The 19,509-nt window shown below is 35.3% G+C and overlaps 1 protein-coding gene across 1 annotated transcript; it reads left to right on the forward strand.

Annotated features, from left to right (window-relative positions):
• The first annotated feature begins 9,020 nt into the window (after nt 1–9,020).
• Nucleotides 9,021–14,343, forward strand: LOC144962580 (fucolectin-like). Its single transcript, XM_078895638.1, has 3 exons — nt 9,021–9,107; nt 9,603–9,753; nt 12,019–14,343. Exons 2-3 carry the CDS (start codon nt 9,612–9,614, stop codon nt 12,666–12,668), a joined length of 792 nt encoding a protein of 263 aa, XP_078751764.1. The 5' UTR covers nt 9,021–9,107; nt 9,603–9,611; the 3' UTR covers nt 12,669–14,343.
• The last annotated feature ends 5,166 nt before the right edge of the window (nt 14,344–19,509 follow it).

The following is a 19,509-nucleotide window of genomic DNA, read 5'->3' on the forward strand; positions in this document are numbered from 1 at the left end:
CCGTTCTTATAGGCGTTTTCTAGTCTCTGACTAGGCAGGCTTTGGCTTAGAACTGGGCGTGGTAAGGTCGTTGATTAAATCGCTTGTTTTATGCTGATATCACCACATCCGGTATCGATTTTGTCTCGTTTCGTTTTATATAGAGCAGTAAAGTTGGTGCAATAAAATAAACAACATCACGTGACCATTTTAGAAGCACGTGGCAAAACACATGTTCCTGGCTTTGACAGCTCACCTTCTAATGTAAATTATAGAAAAAAATAACCATTAAAAAATGTCTGTTAGGTGTCAAAAGAAACACATATTCATAAATACTCGATCACGCGTCAAATAATATCTAAATATTGATTTTTTATTAAACAAATGGTAAAATTTATCAAAAATTACTGTCGGTCTATTTTTAGACCACGGTCAAGATTATTCACCAAAATCAATGCGCTTGTGTGAACAAAACAAGAACTCTTTGAAATCTGGTTTTCGGAATAATTTAGCCGTATACAAAGAATTTAACTAAATAACAATTTTAATTGTACGTGTTTGTTTTTAACTGAATGTGTATTATCTACAATTTGAACGACAAAAACGGGAGACCTGTTTTGTGCGCAACGTTGTCCGGCTGCTAAAGTTCCTTATCACCAGCAAAGAATGGCAGTCCAACTCATGCAAAGGTAAGATTCCAATTTCAGTGTTTGAGTTTGTAATTTGTATCAATTGGTTTTGAGAGCAGGAAACGATTTAGTTCAATGTTAATCCATAATAGCGTTCGGGTATTTAACTTTGGATGTCTCACCGGCATAATTTTAGAATGCGTTGTTTATTTGTTTTCATTTCACTTCGCAATTTGACTGACACTGACAGTGACATTACAGTACAGCTTCACTCGCCGATTCTCACTTACAGAGTTTACGTTTCCTTCACTTATGTCTGCTTCATGCTCATTCAGTGAGTGATTCGAATACTGTGTGAGAGAAAACATTTTTCGTAATTTATGACATTTTATGGGTAACGTTTACAGTCTAGAACGTGTGTCAGTCATAACTTGACCGAAAAAGAAAACAGTAAGGAACAAAAAAAAAAAAAAGCAGACACCCCCCTCCTCAGCAGGTGGAATCTCAACAAAAGTTGTATTTTTTTAATCCTCATCTTTCGTGGTGCGAAGCTTTCATCGCTTGTCATATTTTATTGACTCTCGCTCTTTCCTAAACTGATAATAGATTTCGAAACAACCTTTGGGTCTTCATTCTCTCATTATCTGTTCATGACTGGAACTGGAAAAGGAACAAGACAAAGGCAAAGGGTCTCTGCCACCGATTTTCAATATCTTGTGTTGTTTGAGGGATTTAAGTTGGTAGCCGTTTTTGCCACATAAGACTTTTTGTTATTGTTTTTGCTGAGAGTCGATGGGAGAAGGAATGGCAGAGAGGGAGGAAGGGGTGGTGAAAAAATGAGAATGTCTGGGAAAAGACATTGTGAAGCACATTGCATTTTATGAAGAAGAAGCTTTTTAGGATTTTGTAATTCATAGGAATCACCATGATATGTGAAATGATGTCTTATCTAAATTTTGCCTCAGGAATAATAAGCGAACAATTTTGAAAAGCTCTCTCTGTTGATCGAATTATCAAAAATTTTATTTGTGATCAGATATTTTATTTGACTTTAAAGTGAAATCTAGAGGCATTAAAATATATTCAATGTTTATTAGACTTTTCTTATGTGATCAGAAAGTTAAATACAGGAAATATTGATCAAATGAGTTCACCGGAAGGTAAATAAAAGCCCATTTTTTAAAAGCTAATCGACATTGGTTATGTAATCTTGCCTTCATGATCATAAACCTCTGATAAAATTAGACCTGACCCAACGGTTTTAACAACCTTGTGGTATCTGAGTTCCAGGTCCATTATGTTTTCTAATGTTTTTATTGAATATAAGCAAACCATTAAGAAATAGGTCATGTCTATATATTCAACATTGAATGATATTTCTTCTTACATTGAAATAAGTGGTTCTTTAGAGTAATAAGGCTCATGGAACTGGAGTTTTTCCTGTTTCTGTAGCATGAAGCAACAGACCTTAAATAGTGCTTGATAACTTTCTTAAAAAATAAATGGTATTTCATTTTACTTTGAAATAATTGGTCCTTTAGAGTCATAAGGCTCATGGAACTGGAGTTTTTCCTGTAACATGAAGCGACAGACTGTAACAAGTGCTTGCTGAAATCTAAATAAGTTGCACATTTACATTTTACTTGTAGAGTTAGATCCAGTTATTCATTCAAACATTGGTATCTTAATTTTGAATTGTCATTTAATTAATACATATAAAGTTAAATAAATCCAATGATAATAATTGATAAAATAAGGTAATTATAACTTTTATTCATTGTTTGGTCTATATGAAATTTACTTTATGATTTTGTGTGAGATGATATTGCTTTTTATGGGACCATGGAAAATGGTTTAGAATGCCATGCTTATCTATTTTTTTCAGATCTAAATAACATTACAACAAGAATGAGTCTCTGCATTCCTTTAATTGCTCTGGAAGCATTGGCCTGCCTGTACCATGGGAATTAATCAATTTATATTCAGGAAGAAGTATCATAATTATTATTATTATCATCATCATCATCATCATCATTGAGTCTTATCCTTCAAGATTATCAAAATGGCTTTCATGTTACTGTATCTTATAGAATTCCTCATATATCATAATGGACCCTTCTTTTTTTTTATTGGAATTAATGTTTTTCTTTTATATTCTATATTCTTCATAAAACCTCTCAGCTTTATTGACCTAATCTAGAGACGAGAGAGCGGTGATTAAGAGAACAGGACCATATTTTGCTTTCGAGCGTTTCTTAATTTTAAAAGCAGCTTACTGTATTTTGTAAATAAGACCATGGCGCTTTTGTCTTAACTGGTTAGTCGCAAATTCTGCCGTTGTATTCCATTTCTCGAATAAAATTCTTTTCTATTTATTCTATTTATTTGCAAAGTTTCTGCACTTTATAAACAAGAACATGATGCTTATGACTGGACAGGTTAATCGCAAATTCTTCCTTTGTGTTCCATTTCTCGAATCAAATTATATTAAATTCTATTAAATAATCATTTTAATGGCAAACTTTCTGCACTTGATAATTATATGCAAGACCATAATACTAAAGTCTACACAGGTTAATCGCATGTTCTGCCTAAGAAGTGCATTTCTTGAATCAGAACCTTTTTTAACCAAAGATTTTGCTGAGGCTCTTACATCACAGATTTTTAAAAATGGAACTACACAGTTTCAGTAATAATTATCAATTTTTTTCTTTTTTTTTTCTTTCTCTTTCACAGGATGAGAATACAAGCATACCTTTAATGGAGAAACATCATATCTATATTTTTTTAATGATTTCAGTGTGAATAACATGAATATGAATGAAATGACAATAAATATGATATAAATTTATAATCTGTTTTTAATTTATTTGGAGGATTTCACAAGTTGTGTTATGGCACTCAGATACAGCAGGACGGGTGAGACTGAGAACCAATCCTCACAATAGCACTAGAGGTCTTGTATATGCAAGATGTGATTTCCATTGATACAGTTTAAAGACTGTCCTGTTTTTATTCATTCTGGTGAACGCTGTAGGGTTGTTTTATTGTTTCTTGTTTTAAAAAAGATTTTTTTCTTTCAATCTAAGTCTAAGACTTGATTGAATTCTGACTCAATGCAAATCAACTTTGTTCCAACTCCTCAACTTCAAATTACAATGAACTTGTGCGCCCTTCCTTCTCTGTTAACCTACAGGTTATTGGATATGTAACTTTAATACATATATGTACGTCTACCACAATGATAAACTAGCAATTTATCTAAATATCTTGCAATCGTCTTTTGTAATAACTTTTCATTCTGGGTTACACATAAAAGTTAGCACTGCCGGGTTACAAAAGTACTTTGATGTTAAAAAGATCAGCATCCTGTCATCTTACTTATATATTGGCAGGTGTAAGACTTATTAATTTTGCAAGTCATCATCGTCACAGTTTCGCACAAACACCGAACCCACTCCACAGCATCTGGGGAGCAGACTCTTGGGTCATGGTCAGTGCAGCTGAGCGCATCCTGGCATTCTCTAAGGATGTCTGCTCTGGGCACCCACATGTACACAAGCTACTCTCAGCCAGCCCCCACTTTTTCATGCTTCCAGTTGTTCTCACAAGTTTTGCCTGTGCTCTGTTCAGTGTTACCAATTCATTCCTGGGGAGCTCAGTTCCGTAGGACAGTTCTTCTCTTAGGTCTCCAACAGCTTCATTTGCATGATTGTTCAACTCTCTCAACGTGGAACGCCTGTATACAGCTGCATGGTCAGGGTTGATGCTTTCTTCCATCGAGAAGCTCTTTCTCGACTTCAGTCTACTTGTCAATGGGCTGTGCCTTGGGTGCCTTGGGTCCATTTTCTATTCATATTTCTGGGCTTTGGAATCAGTGGCTCTTTGAATGTAGGGAGGTGCAATGCCAGCCAGCCGATGGAGGACTGGAACTGCAGTCGGTTTCAAGTTACTCTAATGATCCGGCAGGTGTTATTTTGACATGGCAGGATCTTACTCAGACTGGTGAGACCTATTCGGCTGATGAATAGCAGAGGGCTACTATGGTTGTCCTGACTGTTTTCGGATCTGCTCCCCATGGCGTGTAAGTTTTTGCCTCTTTTCTTAGGAAGTTGTTTCTTGTGGCCACCTTTGCTTTTGTTTTCTTTGTGTTCTGAGAAAAGGACATTGTGCGGTCTACGGTAACACCGAAGTACATGGGAAATGTGTTTTTATCCAATATGTTCCCATTCCAGATGTTCAGTTTCCTGTTTTCTTTAGGCTTGGCGGTTCTTTAAATGGAAAGCACACACTTGAGTTTTTCCTGGGTTGGCAAGTGAGTTCTTTAAATGTGGCCTCAGAGAGTGGCTCCAGGACATCCGTTAGTCTCTCCTCAATGGTCTTGAAATCAGAGGCCTGGGACACAAGACACAGATCATATAGAAACCCCTGATGTTCTCAAAATGAGGTTGGTCGTTGGTATAAACGTTGAAAAGGATATGTGCAAGTACCGATCCTTGAGGGAGTCCGTTCTTTTGTGATCTGCTTTTCTTCCCATCCATTTCCACAAAAAAGTGACGGTTTGACATAAGGAATTTTATTATTGCAACTATTTTTGTGTTACGAGTTACCCTTGCAACCTTTAGGAGCAGTTTCCTATGATTTACTGTGTCATAGGCAGCTGCCAGGTCCACGAACACAGTTCATATAATTTGTTTGTTCTCGTAGAGATGACTGATCCTACCTCAATGGCGATAGGTCTGTATACTGATTTTGGAATGGGGTTGCCGACAGTTTTTGGCATATCTGGAAGACACAAATGCAAGGTCTGGGTTGTAGCCTGTTCTCCAGCAAGCGCTTGGAAAGGATGCTTCATGCGTCATAGAAGAGTGTCAGATGATATTGGTCAGCCCATTCCTCAACAGTATCTCCATCTTTGTTGTTCTCATTGTATCCCCATTTGGTGCTGTGGCAGTTAAAGTCACCTATCACAATCATTGGTTTCTCACTAATGGTGGATGTAACTGGCCACCTGAATGGCGTTGGTGGAGGTTTGTTGACAGTAATATCACATTGAAGTGTCTGCTTTCAATTCTGAGAATTTCCACCTCACTTACTGTCATGTCCTGGTTGTATGTCACTATTGTTTTGTCTTTGACTTTGACTTTGACGTAGTTAACGCTACCGTGAATGTTGCTTTCATGTTGTTTGACTAAATGCATGCCAGGGATGTTTAGTGCCACGGTCTTGTGCGTCTCTTGTAGTTGTAGACAGTACAGAGTTGCGTCGCTGGATTACTACAACACACACAACACCAACATTTTGCAAGTATCTTTAACACTTTTTAAAATCATTAATAAACGGTGATGCTGACACCAACAATAATAATTTTTATTGTTATTATTATTATATTGTTATTATTATTATTATTATTATTATTATTATTATTATTATTATTATTATTATTATTATTATTAGTAATAGTAGTAGTAGTAGTAGTAGTAGTAGTAGTAGAGGTCTTGTAGTAGAAATAGTAATAGTATCCGTTGGACCAAGTACATAAATATGAATATTTATACAGCGCATTTCTACAGATAGCCGTGAGCAATGTGCTTCACAATGTTTCATATTTATCCCCCCACTTCAACAAGCCGTGTGGAACCATATTTCTTTGTCATACAGCCTGTTAGGCGACCCTTGTGTACTTAAACCGTCACTACACTAACCGCCATTTCTGTAGCCAGATACTCATTCAATCGAGTGGGGAAATGTGTGTATAATTTTTCACGATTAGTCACCCATCCTATTACTGATCACACTTAGCATTGGCATTGCTCGACTTTTGTGACAAGACGAAAACCGTACCGCTAAGCCATACGGTCCATTAGTTCTAGATAGTATAAAAGTCTATAGTTTTGTGGTATCAGTGGTTATAATACAGTAGTGGTAGTGCAGTTATAGTTATAGTGTAGAAGTAGTAGTTGTCTTCTGTCAAAAGGGTCATCTGAGCGAAGAGATAGGAGATAGATTCGAATTTACTCTCTTCATTACATTGACCGTATGCTTTGACTTTGATCATTTGATACGCTGTAAAAAAAAAGTATGGTCCGCCTGAACCAAAGACAAGCAACCATCTTCGTTTCCCTGGACATAGATATGGTTTTGTTTACGGGAGGAGGGGGAACCATGATTATGGTTTTCCTATAAAATAAAAGAAGGGGTATTTTGGCGATAAAAAAAATATGATCGTGGACTCCCTAGCTATCTCAGACTCGGAGTAAACAGCTTGAATTTATTCGCGCCAACTTCAGTTTGCTGCCTTAGCAACATGTAAACAAAAAGTTGGTTGGATGCGCATGACATTACTAAAGGTCAATTGCAGCATAGTTCGGGTCATTTATAAAAAAATCTGGGCCACGTTTGATGTCAAATATCCGGTCACGTGATGTTGTTTATTTTATTGCACCAACTTTACTGTTCTATCTTAACATTAACCTTAATATTATGCCATAGCCACATGATAAATCAAATGACTTGATATTGACTTGTCAAATTACGCACAAATTGAACATTTTAAAAATAACAACAGCAAAAAACACGAAGAGACAAAAGAAAAAAAAACATAAATAAACAAAACAAAAGTGTATTTCAGATACTTACTTACTTAGATGCCTTTCGCGTCTCGACCGAAAGATCGGGTCGCCTTGGCTGTTTCCAGTATTTCCTGTGTGAGGTGTCTCCAATATTGCCGGTCCTCTGCTAGGGTTCTCAGATTTTCAAGGTCCCCTGCCGTTATGAGACTAATGCTTTGTCCAAGTGTTGTGAGGTTTTTGTTTAGGATCACGGGGAGTGTTGTGATCGGTCTTCCTCTGAAAAGGTTCCCGTGTTTTTGGAAGTATCCCGACATGGCTTGGTTTGCTGGTATGTTTTTGTCCCTGCGTAGTATGTGACCGAAAAGTTGCCATCGTTGTTGTAAAATGTCAAGGGAGATTGGTCTTTCTTTTGTGATCTTATAGAGTGATTCATTTGAGATCTTTTTGGGGTATTTGATGTCCAGTACCCTTCTTAGCTGTGTGCGATGGAAGGCATCCAGATGTTCTTCTTCGGATTTTGTCAACGCCCAAGTGCCGCAGTTATACAGAAGTACCGGTTTTACAGAGACATGGTACAGTTTCAGTTTGGTTTTTCTCTTTATTTTGTCACCTCAGATAAATAAGACAAATTTTACATTATTTAAGACACTTACAATGCTGGCAGAAGAACGTTTGTCTCCATTATCTTTTCTAATCCTGTTTTGTTCTTCGAAGCGGACCTTTGAGTATCAGGTGAAATTTCCGTTCTCTGTTTGTGGGGGTTTTTTTTCTCTGAAGTTTCCACAAACAAAATATGTACTTTGATGATCTAGTTTCAAAGTTTCAAAACCGGTGTCATATCAACATTAATAATAATAATGATAATAATAATAATAATAATTATAATAATAATAATAATAGTAATAATAATAATAATAATGATAATAATAATAATAATAATAATAATAATAATAATAATAATAATAATAATAATAATAATAATAATAATAATAATAATAATAATAATAATAATAATAACAACAATAATAATAATAATAACAATAATAATAATAATAATAATAATAATAATAATAATAATAATAACAAATAATAACAATAATAATTATAATAATAATAATGGACAAAATCATCCTCATCATTATTCTCATCATCATCATCATCATCATCATCATCAGCATCAGCATCATCATCATCATCATCATCAGATATTGAAGATTAATTAAAACTCCCGCTCCTTAAGGAAAGCTTCTATCTTTACTCACACGTTTTAAGTTTTGCTTAAAATTCAATTCGAAGAATCCGGGTTCACCCTGACATCATACCGATTTGAGACGACGGCCACGAATGTATTTTGTAGAAGTACGAAAGTATCTCCGTCATCGCCCAGAGAACAATGCAGCTGTTTTACATTGTTTATTGTTATTTTTTTTTACTGATTTAATTAACGGGACTTGGGCTAAATAATCGATATCTGTAGCAATTCAACAAACCACCGAAGGAAACAAAGAAAAAGATGTACCGTAACAAATACTGAAAACGTCTTATTAAAATTTTGGCCAGAAATTAAGTATCTGTTTTGTCGATTGTTCTGTAGACCCTCGATTTATCAAAATAATATTTCAAAATCCGAGAATACTTTATTTAAAGTCTCGATTTCATGTTTTTTGGGGTAAACTGGTAAGTTATTTGATTAGATCGATGTATCGATATCATAAAGTAATCGTTTCTTAACTGAAATGTTAGAAAAAACCTTTTCTTTGTCAAACTAGTATGGTGTTGTTCTAATTCACACGTGAAACAACTCATTATATTGAAATAGTTAGGTTAAACTTAAGACAAGTTCACTTTTAGTTGAATGGTTCAGTGTAAAATTAAGACATGACGAATTAGGAATCAAGTACTGGTGTTAGGAGAAACATTTGATAAGGTATGTATGAAACAATGCCAGTCATAACAGATAGAAAAATACCGACAAAAAACCATCCCAAAATGTCAGCCAAACTCGGCTGGGCAGGATGATTTTTTTTTGGGGGGGGGGGGGGGGGTGTGCTTTTTTTTAACTTTGCTTTCTGCTTTGTCATAAATAACAATGCAAATTTGAATGCAAAATTCAATTTAATACACAAAAACAGATAATATTTCGGATTTCCCCTTTATCAACAAAACAGGATGAATGAAACACTACAGGCGAATGAGGTAATGTGGTAACAACGCCACTGTCACATTATCTCATTCGTCTGTAGTGTTTCATGCATCCTGTTTTGTTGATAAAGGGGAAACCCGAAGCGTCCACATTATATGTTTTCGTATATTAAATTGAAGCTCTCATTCAATTTCGCATTGATATTTATTTCTTCGAGCTTCGAGCGGCAAAATTTACATTTCTGCTTTATCTGGCACTGTTTCATACACACCTTTACAGTGTAGAATTATGGATTGGATACGGAGGGCATGGACATTTGCATTGTGCGTCTTGTCCATGGTCAGTCTTCTTCAAGTTATAGATGGAACCGATTATTCAAATGTGGCGAAAGGAAAACCAGCGAAACAAACGTCTACCACCTGGAATGGATGTAAGTATAATATTACCGTATTTTGGAAATGAAAACACAAGTTTTAAAAGTTTAGGATAGAAAACTCGTCCTTCAAAAACTGATCGATAAAAATGTCCCTCATCTTTTCAAAACTCTTAAAACTTGAATTTTTAAGAAAGTACCATGGTATGATCCCACAGGGATAATTTGTCTCTAGGGTCTATTGCAAGGGAAGATTGGAATAACCCTGGCGTCTGCTGCTGTGCAGTGCAGTGCAGCGCCTCAAATTGAACTAGGGCTAGGAGACTTGATCAAGGCCACACAGTGCAGCGGCGGTGATCAACCTCGTTACCTTTCGGGTACGAAGAAAAGACCGTACCGCTGAACTTTGCTGCCCCTAATATTTGATATTTGAAGGACGAGTAATCATGCCAACATTATATCAACGGAGTACGTGAGTACAGGGATAATGTCATCGCATATTTAGGCCCACTTGTCCTACAAATTGGAATTCAATTGAGTGAACACGGCGTGCACAAATTTGAAGGTCTGATAACCCAATTCCCTATGGGCTCGTTGTTGTAATGGAAATCTCAAAAACTGACGCAAAATATTGTCCATTACAACACTGTTAAACTAGGCCCATAAGCGGGTTCGGAAGTCAGACCTGTATTTATGTACACGTAGGATGTTCGCCTATTTTTTTGGTACGATTTGTTTTTAACTTCTGCTATACATTAACATAGTCATCTGTTGTGTTAAAAATTTACTTTACAATTTTTATAAGAATTGTAGTTTATGAACAATTTTGTAGAATTATTCAAATTTACAAATTACTCATTTTATTATTACGTTTAGGTTTTATATGTTTAATCACAACTCAAAGATACATTTCCTAAAATAAATGATTTTCTATATTATCTCTATAAGAATAGTTTTGTGATTCCTTTCAAAGAAAAGTGTCCACACGGTAGGGGCTGCCTGAAGCCTGTGATCGTGAAAATACTAACAAAAGAGTGAAAATGGAGAGGCTTCGTATAGGAACGATACAGACAATGGACGTTTCGGATACAAACCCAAATAAAATGAATAAAATGCAAATTATTTGTATCGTCTGTACAGACGATACACGTTATTTTGCTTTTTATTTTATTTGTTTTCCACGTTAATTTGTGTATTGTTATGCTGACGAAGGATTTGTACCCGAAACGTCCATTGTCCGTATCGTTCCTATTCGAAGCCTCTCCATTGTCACTCTTTCGTTAGTATTTCCACTCTGAAGGACTGGCATTTTTCCCTCTCGTTTGATTAACAAGTTAACTGTCGTACTCTGGAAAAACGCGTTTTTTAATGGTCATTATGAATTTTCCTAATCGTTCATAAAGTGAGCCTGTATTTTTATTTCCTATTATTTAATTCTCTTAAATTGTAGCTCTATTCTTAATAAATAACAATGTGAAATTGAATGAAAGCTTCAATTTAATTACGAACAGATAAAATGGACGTTTCGGGATTTCCCTTTATCAACAAAACAGGATGAATGAAAAACTACAGACGAATGAGATAATGTGGTAGTGGCGTTGTTAACAACGTCCAATTTATCTGTTTTCGTAGTTAAATTGAAGCTTACATTCAATTTCACATTGTTATTTATTTCTTCGAGCTTCGAGCAGCAACATTTACATAGATAGCTCTGTTCTTAACATAATTTGTGTGATTCATTTTCTTCCTCACAAATCGTCACCAACAAGATTTTCTTTATCGCATGTTTCCATTTGTTTTACAATGGAGATAAGTTATGAGGTTGTTTAAAGCTTAAAGTAATCTCTAGTCATCACAGTTGCTTTTAATTCTTTTTACGTTTTATACATAGTAAAAAAGTAGTTCTTTATAACCGTTAAGCCCATGGAACCGGAGCTTATCCCGGTTTCTATAGCGTGAAATGGACCATATCATTTGCTTGCTATCATTTGAATAGGTCGTTAATCGATCGCAAAGTACTTTCCGCGAGAAAACCTAAAGATCCAACTACCCAATCCCTGCAGGTTGGACAATGGTTCAGAAAAAAAAAATCGACTGCATCCGGAATCGAAATCGGTCCCTTTGCCTGTGAAGCAAGTTCTCTACCAACTGAGATATTGTGACCCCACGTTTTCTATATATTCGATACGAAAATATCACTTGGATCTTGTAAAAGAAAAGAGAGATTACTATTACAGTACGGTAAATGAAACCAAATTTTGGCTATATAGCCTAGCAAATCTATTATCTATGTTATTTCTTTAATACTGTTTTGTTTTTCAGATGCTTACAGGGCAGTGGATGGAAACAGGAGCCCACGTTACTTTTCCAACTCTTGCACTCACACTTCACACGCACCAAACAGATGGTGGATTGTTGATCTTCTGGGCTCATACCAAATCCACTCCGTTGCCATCACAAATAGAGCTTCAAATACCAATCGGCTTTCAGGCTTCAAGGTCTATATTTCAAAACAAAATCCAATGCCCCTACCACAGCCCGACGGGGGTCTCATTGGTCAAGTGTGCTTTGATTACCCTGGTAGTTTACCCGGTAGTGGACCTCATACTTTTCCTTGTAGTGAAATTATAACTGGACGATACGTTTACGTATTTAAACCAAATTCTCATGCGTTGACTTTATGCGAGGTTGAAGTTATGGGGATTAAAGACAAAGGGAATAGTTTCTCCTTAGCCCTAAAGGAAGGGCGAAAAAGTTTCTTGTCTCCGTTTTATTCTAAAACTATTAATAGCCGGTCGAAATTGAAATGTGCTGCAACGTGCACGTCAAGGAGAGAACGTGTTTCGACAGTTGTAAATTTTCAGGAATCAACAGGTTTGTGTGAGTGTATTGAGAAAAGCCCAATGACGACTACAGGTACTGATTTTGTAATTGACAGTAGCTGGGTGCTTATGGAATTTAAGAGTAACTGATTGTTATAATTCAGTATGAAGAGGATCACGATAAATGTAGATGCTCTTAAGAAACCACTGAAAATCCCGAGGGAAAAAAACGACAGAGGACGTTGGGTGCTTAGTATGGGTAGGTCTAGCGACTCTTCTCTTTATTCTTAGTATTTTGTCCGTGCCCGACGTCTTTACTCGGAAGACGGCAGAAGACGCCAGTGCCGGGTCGTCGGAGTCAGTCTCCAGTGTGGGTTAGCCCAAACTGATTGTTATAATTCAGTATGGAGAGGATCATGATGAATGTTTCATATGCTGATAGTCAACCCCTCGCTGTCAATATATTCATAAGTCTGTTGACGACTACGGGTACTGATTTGGTAATCGATAGTGGCTGGGTGATCAGGGAATTTAAGAGTGACTGATTGTTATAATTCAGCATGGAGAGGATCATGATGAATGTATATGTTGATAGTCAACCCCTAGCCTTCAATGTATCCGGAAACGTACATTAATGGCAACAGGTTCAGAGTTCTCAATATAGATTGTGATTATTGTGGGATCCAATTTTCTAAATATGATTCTGGATAATCGTTTATTTCAAGTTCGATAAATGATATTCTTATCATATCAAATATAAGCTATATAAAGTCTGTTGATTAAGCTTATCATAAATGATTATGGCATAGATATTTCATTTTGGAATATCAACACAATCAGATATGATTTTACTCATTCACAAGTATCGATGGCTTCCTAAACAGATTTTGTATTAAGCAGCAAATAATTCACTCCTGAAATCCACAGCTCATTAATTTTCTTATCACTCAGAGAATCTTGGGCCGTTCCTTGTAGTTTAATATATTATTATCCATGAGAAGGAATGATGGTGCTGGACCTTTTTAGTCACTTCATCTGTGATTAGTTACTTATTTCCAAACCCAATAACACAGGAGACTAGTATTTTTCAGCATTATGTTGTTATGTTACAATGCGCGTGCGAAAAGAAACTGAAAATGGGAATAATTTTAAACCAAGTAAAGAAAATTTTATATATTCTTCCTTGTAAAATTTCAGCACCATCAATGATGGCAATATTGGATGCTATTGTTTTTTATTATGGGGACTCCAATCAAAGAATGGTCAAAGTTGGTAGTCATAGCTATTGTTCGAGTTTTGTTTACAAAAGAAAGACAACCTTGTGAAATTTAATTTGAAAGCATCAAAATAGAAGGTGAGAATACAAGGTCTAACTCTCAGGATTATTGGTGATGTTCTTGGCTCAACTCTAAAACACGGGTTTCTGGTCAACCAAAAGCGTCACACAAAAAATCAGAACGCTATTCAGTTCAGGTCGTCAATTTTGAAATTCAAAGAAGGATTATTCATGGACGTGTCTTTGGCTTATAGGGGTGTAAGGAAGTCTGTGCCGGCGGGTTCTGAATATTTTAACAGAAGAAAACACGCTTCAAAGAGTGGAAGTTTCCTAAAACCTTCTGGATCGGTGTCAGCGAGACGGTGTAGCCCAGACACATCTCATTGTAGGACCTGATGGGGACTGTGAAGCAAAAATTAATCTTCTGGAATATTTGATTACCACAGTCTAGATCTGGTACCATCCGACTTTTGCCTGTTTTGTCCCTTAAAGCACCATTTAGTGGGAAAAGGTACTAGACAGAAGAATATCTTGTTGAGGAAGTTCAAAGAGATTGATAAACAATCAATTTGGTTAGTAATAATAATAATAATGCTGAAAACTTATATAGCGCTATAACTCCGAGACACCAGACTCTAAGCGCTTAAATTACAAATTACTTTGGCTGAAACATACTCATTCACACACACAAGCACACACACACACACACACATACACACACACAACACAACACACAACACAAACCAAAACTATCTTGCTTCTCATACCATCTACTAAAATCGAAACAAATATGTTTTAAGCGAACGTTTAAAAATAGACAAAGATTCTTTTTCACGAATGCTCTGCGGTAAGGCGTTCCAAATAGAGGGTCCGAAATGAGAAAAGGATCTCATTCCAGCATTTCTCCGAATTCGAGGGACAACTAGTTTTGTGGAATCACTGGCCGAACGTAAGGGGCGGGGTTTTGAATATCTTTCAATTAGTTCTGAAAGGTAGGAAGGGGCAGTACCTTCAAGACAACGATACACTAAAACACAAGCTTTGAATTTAATTCTTTTCTCAACAGGCAGCCAATGCAGGTCATGAAGTAGAGGTCCGGCAGAGTCGCACCTACGCTTCATAAATACTAGTCTGGCAGCGCTGTTTTGGAAATCTGAAGACGTTTCAGATTGTATTGCGAAACGCTAAACAACAGAGCATTACAATAATCCAATTTCGATAGTACGAGGGACACAACCAGGTTAGTTATCTATTTGCTATTTCATGTTGGCAAAACCGCGTAAATCTTCATGGAAAAAACTTGAAAGTGACTCTCAAGCATATGTGAGATTGAGTGGATGTAATCAAAACTTTTGGAGTTATGATAAGATTCCGGTTTCTATCCTTCGCATTACTCGTATTATTTTCGTTTAAAATGTACTCATAAAAGCACTCACCATGTCAGGATATGTAAGGAAATTTAAATAGTGACAATTTCATCAAACCAATAACGAGAGCTGCACAGTTTGAAGAAACAAGTGATAAATGAGATTGTTAATAAAATGTGTAGTTAAATACTCTACCTTTCTCTTGAGCTTTTTTTGTTGTTGTTGTTTTTGATTACATGATTAAGGGAGTATGAATCTTAATCTCAATTAATTTTTCTTATGATATTAAGCAACCTTCCCGGTATGGTCAAGTCAAACCCAAGCCTATTTTCATATGTCTGCATTTTGAATGAAGTCATTCATAATTCAGAAGACTTGGGGCCCCATTCCAGAACATCAATAATAACCTCAACCAATAGGAAAAGGGTTGATTTCAAGAATAATAGGAAATTGTTGCGTGCCACGTAGTCGTAGTAGTAGTAGTAGTAGTAGTAGTAGTAGTAGTAGTAGTAGTAGTAGAAGTAGTAGTAGGAGTAGTATAGTAGTAGTAGTAGTAGTAGTAGTAGTTAGTAGAGTAGTAGTAGTAGTAGAGTAGTAGTATGTATTGTAGTAAGTAGTAGTGTAGTAGTAAATTAGTAGTAGTAGTAGTAGTAGTAGTAGTAGTAGTAGTAGTAGTAGTAGTAGTAGTAGTAGTAGTAAGTAGTAGTAGTAGTAGTAGTATAGTAGTAGTAGTAGTAGTAGTAGTAGTAGTAGTAGTAGTAGTAGTAGTAGTAGGAGTAGGTAGTAGTAGTAGTAGTAGTAGTAGTAGTAGTAGTAGTAGTAGTAGTAGTAGTAGTAGTAGTAGTAGTAGTAGTAGTAGTAGTAGTAGTAGTAGTAGTAGTAGTAGTAGTAGTAGTAGTAGTAGTAGTAGTAGTAGTAGTAGTAGTAGTAGTAGTAGTAGTAGTAGTAGTAGTAGTAGTAGTAGTAGTAGTAGTATATAGTAGTAGTTTAGTAGTAGTAGTAGTATAGTAGTAGTAGTAGTAGTAGTAGTAGTAGTAGTAGTAGTAGTAGTAGTAGTAGTAGTAGTAGTAGTAGTAGTAGTTAGTAGTAGTAGTAGTAGTAGTAGTAGTAGTAGTAGTATATTGAGTAGTAGTAGTAGTATAGTAGTAGTAGTATAGTTAGTTAGTAGTATAGTATAGTAGTATAGTAGTTAGTATATATAGTATAGTAGTTAGTTAGTAGTATAGTAGTATAATATTAGTAGTAGTAGTAGTGTAGTATAGTAGTAGTAAATAATAATAATAATAATAATAATACACATTTATATAGCGCTCATTCTCGTGTAAAACACAAGCTCTGGGCACTTTACAATATAAATATCAATTTTAAGTGAAAAAAATAAAAAAAAAAATAAAATAATAACAACAATAACAATTCATAGCCAAATCAAGGATTCATATAGAGTCAAGAAAAACAAATACAGTAAAAATGTGTCTTGAGATTCTTTTTAAAAGTAGGTAAAGACTTGCACTCCCTCAGACCACGTGGTAGTTCATTCCAAATCTTGGGGCCGAAACAAGCAAACGATCTATCACCAAATTTTGTTCTTGATCTTTTTTCCGAAATTTTCGTTTGGTCATTACATGATCTTAAAGTGTAATTTTCAAATTTACACATGACCACGTGATCTGTGAGATATGCCGGTGCTATACCAGCCAAACACTTATAAACAAGACACGCTGCTTTGTAATATGTGCGCTTTTCAATGGGCAACCAGTGGAGAGAGGCCAACAAAGGGGTTGCATGATCAAATTTTTTTTTGCCAAAAACTAATCTTGCTGCACTTTTTTGCAGTAGTTGCAATTGTTTAATAGAAGCCTGAGGCAAGTTGACAAGCAGCGAGTTACAATAGTCTAGTTTCGAAAAAATGAGGGAAACAACCAATGTTTTACATGTTCCAATTGCAATATACTGACGGATCGAACTGATTTTCTTCAATTGAAAGTATAAAGATTTACAGAGAGCAGAAATGTGAGCTGACATTTTCATTTCTGAATCAAAATAGACACCCAAATTTTTCACAGTCTTTGAAACTTTGATCTTTTCACCCCCAATCAACACCTCAAGACCATCATTCACCTTCAACTGCCCTCTATTTCCCACAATCATCACTTCTGTTTTTGACTCATTCATTTTCAACTTGTTTGCATCCATCCACTCTTTCACATCCGTCACACATTCTTCCACACGTTTCACAATATTTTCGAGATTTTTAGTTTTATCAGTAGCATAAAGTTGCGTATCATCTGCATAGAGATGATAGCGCAGCCCATGACCAGTGATGACATTAGATAATGGAGAAGTATACAAAACAAAAAGAATTGGACCCAAAACAGAGCCTTGAGGAACACCAAAAGACAATGTATGTTGACGAGAAAGTTTATCTAAAATCATAACCTGTTGCTTTCTGCCATCTAAATAAGATTCAAACCACTGCAAGACAGTCCCAGACAAGCCAAAGGTTATATTAAGTCGTTTAATGAGAATACCGTGATCAATAGTATCAAACGCCGCCGAAAGGTCTAACAATGTCAGAAGAGAAACAGAACCTTTATCTAAAACATCAAGCAAATCACTCGCAACACAGCACAGAGCAGTTTCTGTGCTGTGGTAAGAACGATAAGCTGACTGAAATTTTTCCCATAGATTGTTTTCATGGAGATGTTGTGAAAGACGTCTGAGTACAACTTTTTCAAGGATTTTAGAAAGAAATGGCAGATTTGAGACGGGACGGTAGTTACTAAGGTCATTTACATTGAGATTTTGCTTTTTTATGAGAGGCTTTACAATTGCATGTTTATAGATATCTGGGACTTGTCCTGAGATAAGTGACTGATTTATAATATAAGTTATGCAAGGTAACAATTCAGGAAGACATAATTTCAAAATATTAGTTGGTAAAGGATCTAAATCACATGACTTCGAGGAAGATGAAAAAATTATTTTAGAAATTTCTTCTTCAGTTGTAGTAGTAGTAGTAGTAGTAGTAGTAGTAGTAGTATCAGTAGTAGTAGTAGTAGTAGTAGTAGTAGTAGTAGTAGTAGTCGTCGTCGTGGTAGTAGTAGTAGTAGTAGTAGTAGTAGTAGTAGTAGTAGTAGTAGTAGTAGTAGTAGTAGTAGTAGTAGTAGTAGTAGTAGTAGTAGTAGTAGTAGTAGTAGTAGTAGTAGTAGTAGTAGTAGTAGTAGTAGTAGTAGTAGTAGTAGTAGTAGCAACAGTAGTAATATCAATGTTTGTGGTGGTGGCACTTGTATTGATAGCATCATCACCATCATCATCATTAGCATTATCATTATCAGTACCATCATCATTTTCATCATCATTGCATTGTACTATGCCGTTGCCCCAGAAGCCAACACAAAGATGCAATAAAATATTGATGACGTCCTGTTTTGAACCTTATTATTTCAACCACACTCTATTCACTTCTCTCCCTCTACTATCGATATCAAAGGCTAATTTCATGAATAATTTCACCAATATCTCCGTGCACTAAATTAACGGGCTTTGCTTACAGGCAATTGTTTTGGATTGTTTGTTAGTTCCAATAGCAACCTTTTTTTCAACTTATCAAAATAACAGAAATGAAGAATCCTACATATTTAATGTCAGCGTCTATTTGTCTTTATGTAGAGCACAAACTGTAAATGAATGAAAAATACGAATATGTATCCCAACACTTCAAACCTGTATTGCCTGCGTAAACTTTATAGCAGATCTGATAACCAAATTGTTATGAGCCATGAACGTAAAAGAAAGGACCTTAAGCAAAGTGGGCGCCGTCTTCTTTTCCTTCTTTTCATACCATGACTTCCGTTATGCGCAGGGACCATTTCCATTTTATTTGGATATTGGGTCTCAATCTCAAGTGTTTACCTTAGATACCTCTTAATCCTCTATAAAATACTATCGGACGTCTTTGCAATTTTTGCAATCATAAAGGTTGCTATGATATAAATCTTTATCTCAATGATAATGGTTAACTTTAGGCTTATAAAATTCACACTACTTTTCCCTTATAAACGTTCAATTAGTTAAACTTTTAAGGAAGTCAATTTTAAAAGTTTAATTTCAAACTTATTTTTATGATCTGTAGGATTACTAATAATAATAATAATAATAATAATAATAATAATAATAATAATAATAATAATAATAATAATAATAATAATAATAATAATAATAATAATAATAATAATTATTATTATTATTATTATTATTATTATTATTATTATTATTATTATTATTATTATTATTATTATTATTATTATTATTATTATTATTATTATTATTATAATAGCTGGTATTTGTA

The sequence above is a fragment of the Berghia stephanieae genome, chromosome 1 (genome assembly GCF_034508935.2).
Source record: "Berghia stephanieae isolate SIO BIC M18660-M18661 chromosome 1, UCSD_Bste_1.3, whole genome shotgun sequence".
Classification (NCBI taxonomy): Eukaryota; Metazoa; Mollusca; class Gastropoda; order Nudibranchia; family Aeolidiidae; genus Berghia; species Berghia stephanieae.

Coding starts and splice junctions, on each gene's coding strand:
- LOC144962580 (XM_078895638.1), top strand. CDS start 9,612: ATGGATTGGATACGGAGGGCATGGACATTTGCATTGTGCGTCTTGTCC. Junction 9,754..12,018: donor GTCTACCACCTGGAATGGAT/GTAAGTATAATA, acceptor TTTGTTTTTCAG/ATGCTTACAGGGCAGTGGAT.